This window comes from Meles meles, chromosome 6 (assembly GCF_922984935.1).
Source record: "Meles meles chromosome 6, mMelMel3.1 paternal haplotype, whole genome shotgun sequence".
Classification (NCBI taxonomy): Eukaryota; Metazoa; Chordata; class Mammalia; order Carnivora; family Mustelidae; genus Meles; species Meles meles.
In genome coordinates this window covers 130,940,994-130,954,821 of record NC_060071.1, presented here as the reverse complement: position 1 = coordinate 130,954,821, position 13,828 = coordinate 130,940,994, and the positions used below count along the sequence as shown (strand labels likewise).

At 37.2% G+C, this 13,828-nt stretch overlaps 1 protein-coding gene across 5 annotated transcripts in view; it reads right to left on the bottom strand.

Moving 5' to 3' along the window:
• CEP128 (centrosomal protein 128) overlaps positions 1-13,828 on the bottom strand; it is a 412,817-nt gene that overhangs the window by 270,095 nt on the left and 128,894 nt on the right. For 4 of the 5 annotated variants that reach the window (XM_046006996.1, XM_046006995.1, XM_046006997.1 and 1 more), the window contains 2 exons: positions 11,465-12,115; positions 6,313-6,477 (listed from right to left, as the gene is read on the bottom strand). In XM_046006996.1, coding sequence (XP_045862952.1) covers positions 6,313-6,477; positions 11,465-12,115 — 816 coding nt within the window. The remainder of the gene's footprint in view (positions 1-6,312; positions 6,478-11,464; positions 12,116-13,828) is intronic. The other variant, XM_046006999.1, reaches the window with a different exon arrangement.

Sequence of the window (13,828 nt, the reverse complement as noted above, 5' to 3'; positions counted from 1 at the left end):
CTTATAGATTCTGGTACAACAGAAAAAAAAAAATAGAATTCGTAAGCCTGATTCCTATTTCCATTTCTACCAATGGACAGTTGGAGCACTTGGGCAAGTCTCAATTAACTCTTTGGGCCAGACCTGTCTCATCTTTAAAAGAAGATGGTGGAGGGCTAATATTGTTAAAGTTTCTTTTATACTTCAGAATTACACTGACGCTAAATGTTCTGGGAAACACCACCTTTGCGCAATATTCCAGTGCAATCTTGTAAACACTGAGACCCTGCTTATTAAAAATAAAAGCTAGCACGTAGATTTTTTGTGTGTGGGGGGCAGAGAAACAACCTACTAAAGAATCTTCCAACACTGCCAGGGTGCCTGGGTGGCTCAGTGGGTTAAGCCTCTGCCTTTGGCTCAGGTCATGATCTTGGGGTCCTGGGATCGAGCCCCGCATCGGGCTCTCTGCTCAGCAGAGAGCCTGCTTCTCCTTCTCTCTCTCTGCCTGTCTCTCTGCCTACTTGTGAGCTCTCTCTCTCTCTCTCTCTCTCTGTGTCAAATAAATAAATAAAATCTTAAAAAAAAGAAAGAAAGAATCTTCCAACACTGCCATGGCTAGCTATAACCACAAGGCATGTGTACCCATGTGACAGCATCTCTCGTAACAGGGTAAGTTCTACATATGGTTGTGATTATGGGTGGATTAAAGGAGAAAAGCAAAATGAGGAGAGTGGATACCTCCGGCTTCCTCCAGGTTTGGTATCTAGTAGCAAGAAGCCTGTCTGCATGATTTTCCTTAGAATTAAATCAGTAACAAATACAAATGAAAGTTCCAAATATGAAAAGCACGGGATCATATAGGAGAGAAATTACTTGATCTGTAATTTTAAAATAGAAAACACACAGTAATGTAATCAACAAGAGAATGCCATATTCACCAGATAAAATACTGGGTGTCAAATAAAACTTGATTTTGAAAAATGTTCAAGGACACGGGCAAATTCAGAACGAAAAGCTGTGCATGGCAAATAATCCCAAATGGGATCTGTGTATCTGAGTGTGTAGAAAAGAACCCCAAAAAGAATTTTACCAGAACTTGAATGAAAGAAAGTTAGGTGGTAAGATCACAGGTGAGTTTTTAAAACTTATTATCCAAATAAAAATCTATTTTATAATTTTTAATGTTTCCTTTTAAAGAACAAAATATTTTTCTAAACATAATTTCAAATAATTTCATAATTTATTAAAATGAATATAATAAAATAATAAAATTACTCTTTCTCTAACATCTGAAAATTAATGTCTTTATTAGTCTACATTGAAGATAGGAAAACAATCTCAGAACATTACTATCATTGTTTATGCTATTTTTTTCACTAATTATGAAAATACCTGCAATGGTATATATATTTTTTCATAAAACAGACATGCTTCCAAAACATAGGGTTCAAGAGAATAGACATAGTATAAACAGAATAATCTACAAAATAATATTCTCTTAATTTTAGACACCATATTTATGTCAAAAATATCATATATGTTTGAAAATTAAAAACATTTAATACTTAACACTATAAAATTACTTGGAAAGCTACACAAAGATGGCCAGTATCATTAGTAAACTCACATCTACTTTAATAAAATTTTTTTAAGTTGGATCAGATACAGGTCTGTATATATAAAAGACATAAAATTTTCACTATGTGAAATTTGATGTTGACTTGCTGAGCAAAAATGGCTTAATCATATGCTCTTTTGATGCTGCAACCACTCTGAAAAACAGCATGGAGGTTCCTCAAAATGTTGAAAATAGAACTACTCTATGACCCAGCAATTGAGCTACTGGGTATTTACCCTAAAGATATGGCCGTAGTGATCGGAAGAGGCACGTGCATCCGAATGTTTATAGCAGCAATGTCTACAATAGCCAAACTATGGAAAGAACTTAGATGTCCATCAACAGATGAATGGATAAAGAAGATGTGGTATATGTACACAATGGAATACTATGCAGCCATCAAAAGAAATGAAATCTTGCCATTTGTGACGACATGGATGGAACTAGAGGGTATCATGTTTAGTGAAATAAGTCAATTGGAGAAAGACAACTATCATATGATCTCCCTGATATGAGGACGTGGAGATGCAACATGGGGGGTTAGGGGCATAGGAGAAGAATAAAGGAAACAAGATGGGATTGGGAGACAAACCATAAGTGACTCTTAATCTCACAAAACAAACTGATGGTTGCTGGGGGAAGGGGGGGGTTGGGAGAGGGGGAGGGGGCTTATGGACATTGTGGAGGCTATGTGCTATGGAGAGTGCTGTGAAGTGTGTAAACCTGGCGATTCACAGACCTGTACCCCTGGGGATAAAAATACATTATATGTTTATAAAAAGTAAGAAATAAATATATGCTCTTTTGATGATTCAGATTCCAGTGAAACCAATAAAAATATATTTCTGATAAAACAAACAGCATTATGAGTTTCCAGGTAAATGCCAGAAGAACAAAAAGATTAATATTATTAAGATCCTTTTAGAACAAAAGAAGAAATCAAATATTTTCCTTTAAAATTTTAAGCAAAAGGAATATTAAATTTCAATGACACTACAAAGTTCTATCTAACATTTCATGAGAGCTTTTTCCCCAGTAAGAAGTTTATAATAGCTTTAAATGCATACGTAAATATTCTGTGGGTTGTATAATACTTGTTCTCTTTGTCATGTAAAATTGAAAAATAACATTTGATATTAAACCAAAATCAGATGTTGGAAAAATGCATCTTACTATCTACATATCTACATATCACCACTAAATACATGAGAAAAATATGTTACATTAGTTATTCTGTACACATATACTAACAGCAATCTTCTACTGCTGATTCATGTTGCTGATGCTAATGGTTTTATATGAATTTTGATGGAATTTTAACATTTCTTAGCTTACCAAATAATAAAATGACAAGAAACAAAGACCTAAAGTAAGCAGTCAAAATAGTAGCAAGACATTTCCAAAAGAAGGGAAATGCCACTTATGCCACTAAGATGGGCATGTGAGAATAATGCTGTGTTAGGTAAACAAGAAAGGCTTCCCTTTTGAATCACATTTGAAATCCCTTCAATCCATAAGGCCCCACTTATCAAGTTCAATGTATTGCTTACATAGTAATCTTTGGGTTACAAGTTATAGGGCTTTTTTTTTTCCACTGAAAATATATTTTCATCTTGTTTCCCTGTTTTTATTTTCCACAGTCTGCTGTAACCCCCCCGCCCCCGCCGACACACACACACACACACACACATACACAATGTATATATACCCACAGGTTATCTGTACTTTTTATGCTCATATTATACACTTTTGCAAGCATGTATATATGCGCGTACATGTGCGTGTACACCCACACACACGCACACACCCTCTTTATCCACAATTTACTTACAAATTATCTACTGTGTATCTGGCTCTGTGCCTGATCTTGGAGATGGAAAAACAATCAAGATTTGGTTCCTGTCCTCAAATAGAAAACATAATTATAAAACTGCCTACTTGTTTGGTTTGCTTGACACACATGCCTTCAATATCACCTGCTAATAGAAATGCCACCTCTTTTCCCAAGGGAGCCTCTTTTGTGGGCCATCTGTCTCAAGTGATTCAACACAGTCTGGTTCTAAACTTCCAATCTGCATAGTTCATCAGTAATTCTTACTCCCAGTTCCCTGGCCCTTCACTACCTAACATTATTAGACAGGACCACAGACAGTCAACCAATACTGGCTGATTGGTTGATTGCTTGGTTGAACCACTAATCAGTATTTATTTGGAAACATAACAATAACAAAATAATGGCATTTACTAATTGATAGCTTATTAGATATCAGTTACTCTGCCAGGCACTTTACATATTTTTTTCACATTTAATTCTGTAACAGAGGAATCATCATATCTTTTTAAAGATGATAAAACTGAGGTTTTGAGTTTTAAGCAACATACAGTTAAAAAATGATGTACACTCAATGCTCTGCCCATAGCCACTAATGCTATGCCACCCCTCAGAGAAAAGAGCGCTATCTATAGATGGCGGGACCCAACAATATTTTGATTCATATGCCACCATACACTAAGGCACAGGTCAACATAAACAGCTAAGTGAATCCGAAGTACTTAATCATGTACACAAAAAATAGATCTTAAAGAAAAGCAGCCATATAAGCTATATATATTTATATATACTTGTATCTTTATATCTATATGTATCGATATCGATATCAATATATCTTTAAGATTATTCACTAGTTTAGACTCCAGAGAGATATTTTGTCTGCATTAGCACACACTGATAAGACTTGACTCTACAATTTTAACAACTGAAAGCAATTTTGTTTTTCATGATCTGGCTAGGAGCATTCAGTTGCAGGCCTGTGTCTTATCTACACCCAATCCTCAGCACCGAGCATGAGGCCTGCCACATACTGGATGCTCAACACAGAACAATGGAATATAATCATTAATTCTTGAAACTTTTTTTAAGGTGAATGTTTCACGTATACCAATATGTGATAACACGTATATATTTAGAACATCACAAATAGGATCAGTGAGAAAACATTTATTTTAAGCAGAACAAGGTAAACTCACATCCCGACATAAGAAATTTTCACTACTATTTCTTAAATACAAGTGCGTAAGTATAGAACACGTTAAAACAATCTTCTGGCTAGAATTTTAATTATGGAAAAGCTGGAAAATTTAGCGCTGTCTCCACAGCAACTACTCCCTGACAGCAGATCCACTGGACACACTCAAAACCAAACAGGACATATGAACTAAATTGCAGCAGCTGTCAAGACTGTAGGCCTTAATTTAGCACATTTAATCATAAACACCAAACATATCTTATTTCCTTGATTTTAACAATTACTAGAAAAGGAAAAAATATAGACCTATAAAATATAACGAATTTTGCAAAAACATAAAAAGATCAGTAAAGCAGTTAGGGAAGTTTCTTCCTAGAGGTCTGTGAAGCATTTTATGATACCTTACCCAGTGGTGGCACCTTGCTCACACATGTAACCTTATCAAGTATCTGTCTTTGTTGTCTTATCCTCCTACCAGTAAGTTCTTTAATGGTCATCTTTACATGTGGCTTCTATCATACTTAACCACAAATCCTTCTTGGAAGTTGGTGGAAGAGAGATATTCTGTCTTCTATTCCTAACTGACTTTTGCCATAAAAGTAGTGACTCTCAAAAAAAGAGTAGTGACTCTCTGAGAGTCCCTAATCTTCTACACAATGCCTGAGAGCAGATACTCAAATTCACACATCTACTAACAGGGAAGTAGTAAGTCTGTCAGGAACGTTCCAAGGTTACCAACCTTCTTAAGCTTCGGTCACTGCAACTGCAAAAATGAATTTAATAGTATCTATTTCATAAAATTACCATCAGCATTAAAAGTGCCTCACACATGGTCAGTACTTAACTATTATAGGTTTTATTTTGAGCCTCAGTTTCCTAATAGGTTAAAAGGGATCAATGAAATCTACCCCAGAGAGTTGTGGGACCTGAAAAAGCACACATACGTAAATCAACTGGCATAAATGCCTGACACATAACAGGTCCTCAATAAACCAGAATTCCTTTCTTTGCTACCTTGCCTCTAAACTCCTATTTTAAGATCCAGAAGGAATTAAAAAATCAAATGTAGTAGAAGGTTAACAGTTTGGTTGAAAGACTCAAAATCCAGCATTCTAACAAACTAACACTCTTTTTGTGGCACCAATATAACTTTCCCATGAAAGACAACAATTACCATTTATTAATACATAAAATAGGGGCAGCACCTGGGTGGCTCAGTCGGAGAAGCAACCGATTCTTGATTTTGGCTCAGGTCATGATCTCAAGAGTCCTGAGACTGAGCCCCACATCGGGCTCTGTGATAAGCGTGGAGGCTGCTTGAGATTCTCTTTCTCTTCCTCTCCCTCTGCCCCTCCCCAGCCCCATTTGCCGGCACGCTCTCTCTCTTAAATAAAGAAAACTGCGGGGCGCCTGGGTGGCTCAGTGGGTTAAAGCCTCTGCCTTCGGCTCAGGTCATGATCCCAGAGTCCTGGGATCGAGCCCCACGTCAGGTTCTCTGCTCAGCAGGGAGCCTGCTTCGCCCCCTCTCTCTGCCTGCCTCTCTGCCTACTTGTGATCTCTGTCAAATAAGTAAATAAAATCTTAAAAAAAAAAGAAAAAGAAAAGGAAACTGCATAAAATATATTCTATAAGAAATACTAGAAGAAATCTGAATAAGTCTTTAAAATTAGAATTCATTCATATTTTTACCTTTTCCTCTAGCTGGTCCTTCAAAGCCTGATATTTCAGCTTCAGTTTTCTGTTCTCATTTTCATTCTGGGTTAATTCGTCTGTCAGCCTATCACACTGTGACTTCACCTTCTCTAGCTGACAACGATGGACTTTGGCTGTATTCTTATCTTCTAGGCTTTCTGCCTGAGAAAAAGAGGAGAAAAGAAAAAGTCCACTGGCCACAGCCAAACTGTACAGCAAAAAATTACATATGTTATCAGTGGGCAAAAATGTCAAGATTTTGCTCTAAGCATCTGTACATAACATACACACCATACACACACAAAAAAGGAAATGCTCCTAGCATTTATTCAATCTCTTCTTAGTGCTTACTGAGCACTTACTCAGTGAAAAATGCTGTACTAGGTGCTGAGATAGCAAATATGAACAGTAAATTGCCAGATGCACCTATCAATTCTACAACAATGAAGGAAAAGTGCTTAATGAAGGCAGAAGCAAATACTGTGCCAGACCAAAGCAGACACCCCAAGTCTACTGACAGGGAAAGAGGTTGTGAGAGGTGTCCCAAAAGGGAAATACTATGACCCAGTACTGACTGATCTCTTTCCTCCTCGATAAAAGGAGATTTACAACTTTCCTGATCAACCTCTCTCCTGGGTTTTGTGAAAGAACTGTGTACTTTAAGTATAACAAAATTACTGATGCCACCTTGGGAGGCCAAAAGGATTATGAATTGTAGCAGCCAAGAAACTACAAGTAACTGAACTTGAAAAGGAGTTTTTACCAATGATTACTATTTCGGTGCCAACGGTGTAATAAAGTACCTGATTTTTTAACTTTTTCCAAATATAACCAGAATCAACTTTAAGAAAAAATGAGGAATAATCTATTCTGTGTACAAAATTCAATAAAGATTTGCCAGGTATGTGAATTTTAAAACTTTTAAGATGACAACGACGCAAACACTTCCTATAGGTCAGGCACTGCTCTCAGACCTCTTTGCACAGTTTTTCCTCATTGTGTCCTTGCAACAACCTGACCAGGGAGGTACTATTACTGCTGTCTCCTTTTTTGCAGCTGAAGCCCAGAGACACTAATAACTTATCCCAGCATATGTAATGAGGAACTGCAGAGCCAGGATTTGAACCCAGGAATTCTAATGTGCAGGCTTTCAGCTATTCTGCCACACTGCTTTTAAGAAGGTTTATCACTTTTAAAACCCAGCTGGGTACAACTTGACAATGTTAACTGGTCACAGCTACCAGTTACTAACAACTTGAAAGCAACTGCCTATGATCTGTTTAAAACACATGTTTTAATTTCTAAAATATATGTTTCTTTTCTTTTTACAAGTGTATTGTATGTGTGTAATCAGGTATGTAGGAATTCAACCACTGGAATCAATTTCCTGAGAGGAAGTTTTGTCAGCTTCAGACAAAATCTGTATTATAGTCACCTCACAAAAATTCACCTAAGACTGGATGCCATTTTAAATTAACACAGGAATTGATTTTTAATAAGGAAACCTGTTTTCACAATCTAAAAACAAAATTACAAAATAAAGCCTCTCATCAGGAAAATTGCTCAATTATGATTTTAAGTTTCAATAGAATGCTTTGCCTTTTCTTTATGGCTAATGAAACTCTTGGGTACAGAAGGTTCCCCTAAAGCCAGTGGAGAACTGGAGTTAGCTCAGGGAGCCTTAAGAGCCAGTGGTGCTCATCTATGTCCAAAACTGTCCCTCTCTGTTGATAATGTTCTTTGATAGCCTGAAGTCAAATGGGGTATATATACAACACTAAACTGGGCAAATGCTATAAATCAGGGTTTCCTCCTTGACCTCCCCAGTTTTAAAACATTTACCCACATGCCAATGCCTAAATTTGACTAAGAACTTACTTCTTATGGTTTTATTAGTACATTAACATTTCACTCTAAGGTTTACAAAGTGATGTTGTACTCATGAAAACCCTGTGATAAAGACATTACTAGTCCCATTTTATTGATGAGGTGAAAAAAGGTTAGGTAACTTGACCAAGATCATATAGCCAGGAAGAAGCAGAAGTATAGAGCTCAAACCCTTGGTCTTGATCCCCTCCCCTCAAAAAGGCTCTACCAAATGATTTCTATTGAAATCATAATGAGGTGATAACCGGAGCTAGAATATTTCATTAAAATATTTTACATTTAAATTTAAAAATAGGCATAAGTGGTCCTAGATGGGGAAAATATATAAATCGTGCAGAGAAAAAATACAGGTAACGTATCAGCATTTATTGGACCCAGAAAAATAAAAGTGAAGCCAAAAGACAAAGAAATAGAACATTTATAGAGCTACATGTCCCAAGTCCTCTTATACATAATTCAGTATACTAAGTCATCTGTGGTGACCATTGTTATCAACTCCTTTTAATTAATATAAATAAGTAAAAGTATAGGATTATGTTAGTGAAATAGAATGAAATAGGGGTTTTCCCTTATGGGCAAGTCATTCAGTTTACAATAAAAGTGCGTACAATCTCTGGTTCTCCTTTTAAGCTCTTATGTTGTTTTTATACCATATTAAAGAGTGGCTGAAACACCCCTCCTCTGTCTTCCAAATTAAAAAAAAAAAATGCATAAAAGTTTCAAAATATCTACAGAGTACTTCTAAGTTATGTACTCTTTACAAACAGAGAATTTCTCAAAGCTTTACCGTCATTTCACTATACATGAATACAAAGCACTTCCTAAAGAAAGGATGGGGAAAACTGCCTGCTGAATACTATCCACTCTGTTTTGATCCAACCCCCACATTTCCTCATGGACCTTCCCTAGCCATCTCTGACAAATGGGGTAAATACATTTTGAATTCTTTTAATCTACCACATTTGACACTTATTTTTTCTTAAGATTTTATTTGTCAGAGAGAGAGAGAGCACAAGTAGGGGGGAAGGACAGGCAGAGGGAAAATCAGGCTCTCCGCCAAGCAAGGGGCTCAATGTGGGACTCAAAGCCAGAACTCTCGCATCATGACCTGAGCTGAAGGCAGACACTCCACTGAGCCACTCAGGCATCCCACACTTTGAACACTCTTGACTAAACCTTTCTTGAAATGTCCTGCCTAGGTTTCCAAGATACTATTCCTTTCTGGTTCCCTCCTGTCTCTCATATAGTCCGTTCTTCTAATCTGCTAGAATTTCTTTCTCAATACTTCCCTTAAACATTGATGTTCTAGAGTTTCAGCCTCTTCTTTCTCCCTACATGATCTCATTAAAATTCCATGATTTCAACTACCACCAATAGGTCACTGGATCCCAAATATTCAATTTTAATCTCATTTTCCTCCTCAATGTCTAATCCATCATGAACTAAAGACTATTTTGCCTAGATTTTCAGGGTTAGGCTTCTGTTCTTTTTCACCTAACTCAACATGCGTTAAAAACAAACAAACAAACTGAATTTGCCACTCTTCTCTCCAAATCTGCTCTTCTATCTGCATTATCTACCTTGACAAACAGCCTCATTATCCACCTAGTCCCCCAGATCTGTGCCCAGTCATCCCTGATTCTGAACCCTTCAACTACAGCAGTGTAGTTAAGAACAGAGGCATTTGACTACCTAGGTTCAAACCCAGTCTCTGCTACTTTCCAGCTTTAAGACCTTGAGCTTAAAGGTCTTAAAGGAAATTTAAATCTTAAAACTTAAAGGAAATTGAGGTTTCCATGCCTCAATTTCCTCATTAGCAAAAAAGTACCATACAATCTGCAGGGACTGTGTGAGGATTAAATGGTTACGCATGTAAAATTCTTATAGTAATGACTGGCATGAACTAAGTACTGAGAAAAAATGTCTGCTACTATTATTATTATTATTGTCACAGCCAATCAATCAACATATGACATATATTTTATCTTCTTTAAGATTAGCTCCTCTCCATATCTCTGATTCTTCTTTTGTTTATGTCCTCATCAACTCTGACAGACTACTATGCCATATTTCATCAATATTAAGACATATTTTTCCACATTTTACCACCTCTGTCTTGGGATGTTGTCTTGCAGTTGACAGTATGTTATATTTTCAGAAAGACATATTTTTTTTTCTTAGTAGCACATAATGATGAGTCTTATAACTGATGGTATCTTAGGTTGAATGAAATATGGTAAGGGCCTTCTACCTATTCCTCCAGCCTCCATTCTGCTCTGCCCACCCTAATTACTAACCCCAAATCCACTACTGCCAGTAGGCTACATGAAACTGGGGGAGAATTCATAAAAAGCGGAAAGCATTCTACATATGTCAGCTATTTCATTATAACTTCATCTTTTATCAAAGCATTTTTATGGCAGTTGTATTTCAAGGAACTTTGAAAAAAAATTGTAATTAACCTTTGAAGACTTATCTATGTATTCACCTATTCAGCAGATATCTACAATGTTCCAGGAACTGTTCTAGGCACTGGAGATATAGCTGTAAACAAAACAGACTCCAATCCCAGTCGTCATGGAGTTTTCATTCTAATAAAGGGAAACTAAAAAATAAATAATATGGAATCTATATCATATGATGAGAAGTACTATGGAAAAAAGCGAAAGCAGGAAGGAGGGACAGATTTATCACACTCCTGTCAATCATGTTATAAAATAATTTCCCCGCATGGGGATAATGCTAATACCTTTGACCCTAGAAATATTTCCCCAATGCAAGATCTCAATTATGCATTTACCCAGGCCAACTTTGATTTGGAAAAGAAAGGGTAAATCTCAAAAGCCTTGGGTTTACACAGCTTACAAGCTGATCCACTTTAGTTACCACACTAATAAGGACTGTGGTTTAAACTTCTATGGCCTTGACAAGTCTTTGCCTTTTATATTTTAGGTCACAGATGTTGAATGAGGGCACGTTTCAGGTCCACGACTTACTGTCACCTCTGCCTTTCCTGAACTCCCAAAATAGCTAAACGTTCTTTTTAAAGGGCTTCAGTGCTCTGAAATAGGTGCTCCCAGGTGGCTGCTATAACTCATTTCAACCTGGCCGAACAGGCATGAATAAGCCTCTTTACTGTTAGTTTTATCTTCCCTTCAGTGCTTAGGAATACAGAATGATCTCTAAAAGTTTACGCTTTATTAACTTCATGAGCCACCAGAAAAATTCCTTCAGTATCATCAGGATAATTCAGCGCAGGTACCTTCAGTGTCCTAATATGATTCTCAGCCTCACTCTTTTCTTTCTTGAAGTGTTTCATCAGCTCCTGGATGTTCTGTTCGTGTTTCGTTTTCACACTCTGCAACGACGATGTGAGATCTTCCAGCTCCCTCTGGTGAACGTCTCGTTCTAGCTTTAACTGTGTAATGATTGTAGCTGTTTCTTCATCTCTGGATTTCACCTGTGTCTTGAGGTCAGCAAGGTTCTTAAGTACATCTTTCCTGGCTCGCTGTTCCTCAGCCAGTTTATTAGCAAGATCCGCCCGGATGGCGCTCAAGTTCTTGATGGCTTCTTGCATCTCAAGAAGTTGGGCTTTGTCCCTAGCCTGACTCTTCTTTAGCTCGGTGATTTCTTCTTCCAGGTGAGCTTTCTCAACTTTCATCTGGCTTTGACTCTTAATCTGATGCTTCAATTCACTCTCTAGCCTTTGGATAGTGTCCAGGGAATCCTTAACTTCTAGTTCAAGGTCAACTTGATGAGCCTTAACATCACTTAGTTTCTGCTCCTTACGGTGAAGCTCCTCCTCTTGAAGGGCACGCTTGGTTAAGACATCATTCAATTCCTTTCGAAGATTCTCTATTTGTTGTAATGCTGTATAAAGCTGGCCTTTCAGTTCATCCTTTTCTTTTAGAATCTATCAGGTAAAAAAAAACAAAAAAACAAAAAAACAAAAAACACTGTAAAATTCACCAGAGAGACTGTCAGAAAATAAAGTTTAATACACAAGGAGAAGAAAAATCCATAAAATAGGATTTTGTTTTTTTCCATTTTTTAATGAAAAATTGCTTTTGGGCTAGAAAAAGAAAAATACAATTACACTGACGTAGCAACACACTGAAATAATATGTTGCAGATTTTCAACACCAACACATATCAATCCTTGATTATAAATAATTATTTAAATGTAGGATAAAATTTAGCAAAAGAATGGGGAAAGAAAAAGATTCCTACTACAATTTACCAGAGGTTGAAATAATTAATGTTCCTTAAAATAACAGTTCTTTGCATTTCAAATGCACACTTTTAAAAAGGAGAAACCTCAAAATAGACAAGGAAGACAATATAGGGAACCATGCAGATACACTCGAAGAAAGGTTATGGCACAATCAGTAATTACTTAATAAATAAAGTCGGTAGGGAGAGGAAATACATTATCTGTAACTGGGAGTCTCAAAGCCCCAAAAAGATAGAAACAGGATTAAGATTAGGATAGGCGGGGAAGGGACACAGGAGAAACGTCAAACGTCCATCACCCTCTGCCAGCCTCTCTGCAGAGTGAAGGTGGACACTGACGGATGGAGGGAGGCCAAGAACTACCCCTCTCATTCTCACCACTTCCCAAAGCAATGAAAGAGTCAGCAGCTGAGGAAGGTGGAATCACGACCCCTTTCCCCCAGCACTGGCACCAAGAACAATCTCCGTCTCTGCTTACGGATGCCTGCCATGGCTTTCACCCAGAAAAAAAGAAAATCACGATTCTCATTTCAGAATTAGAAATAACAAGTAAAAATGCAAATACTTACAAGGGAGTTTTACACTTCATATTTTATACTTTAGTATGAAACAATTCAAGGTAAACTACAAGGAGTCAATCGCCCAAAGAAAGAAAGAAAGAAAGAAAGAAAGAAAGAAAGAAAGAAAGAAAGAGTTCCCTCAAAACCCTGTCAGTTTTAGCAGGGAAGAACAGCATGAAGCCAGCATGAGAGATAATAAAAGGAGGTGGTTAGGCAGCTTGGCTCTGACCACAGAAAACCATATGTGATTCTCAGTCCAGTCGTAAGTTACCCTAGGGCCTCAAGTAAATTTATTTATCTTTATAAAGATAATAATAGTACCTATATCACAGGGTTGTGATGAAGACTAGTGGGACAGAAGGAAAAAAAAAGGGGCAGAGGATTCAAGTTCAAGGAGAAGCCAGGATCCCAGGGAGGTATTCATGTAAGATAGTAATCAGATCCATGAAGAGCAGGTATAATTGATAAAGCAATGCCCCTGGACTGAAAAGACTCAGGGCCACAGAGGAGAGAGATTACTTTGAAAGGCAGTTAAAATGGCTAAAAACATAGGTAAGTCTAAGAGTAGATGTATTATTTTTCTATTGCAGTTTAACAAATTCCAACAAACTTAATAGCAAAAAATATACCATTTATTATCTCCCTGTTTCCACAGATCCCCAGTCCAGGGAAGGTATTGTGCCCAGGGTTTCCTAAAGTTAAGTCAAGGTATCAAGTGGCCTGGCCTCTTACTTGGAGGCTTAGGGGGAAGAATCCACTTCCAAGTTCATCCATGTTGTTGGCAAAATTTAGTTCCATGCACTTAACGCCCTGGTCCCTATTTCCTTGCTAGC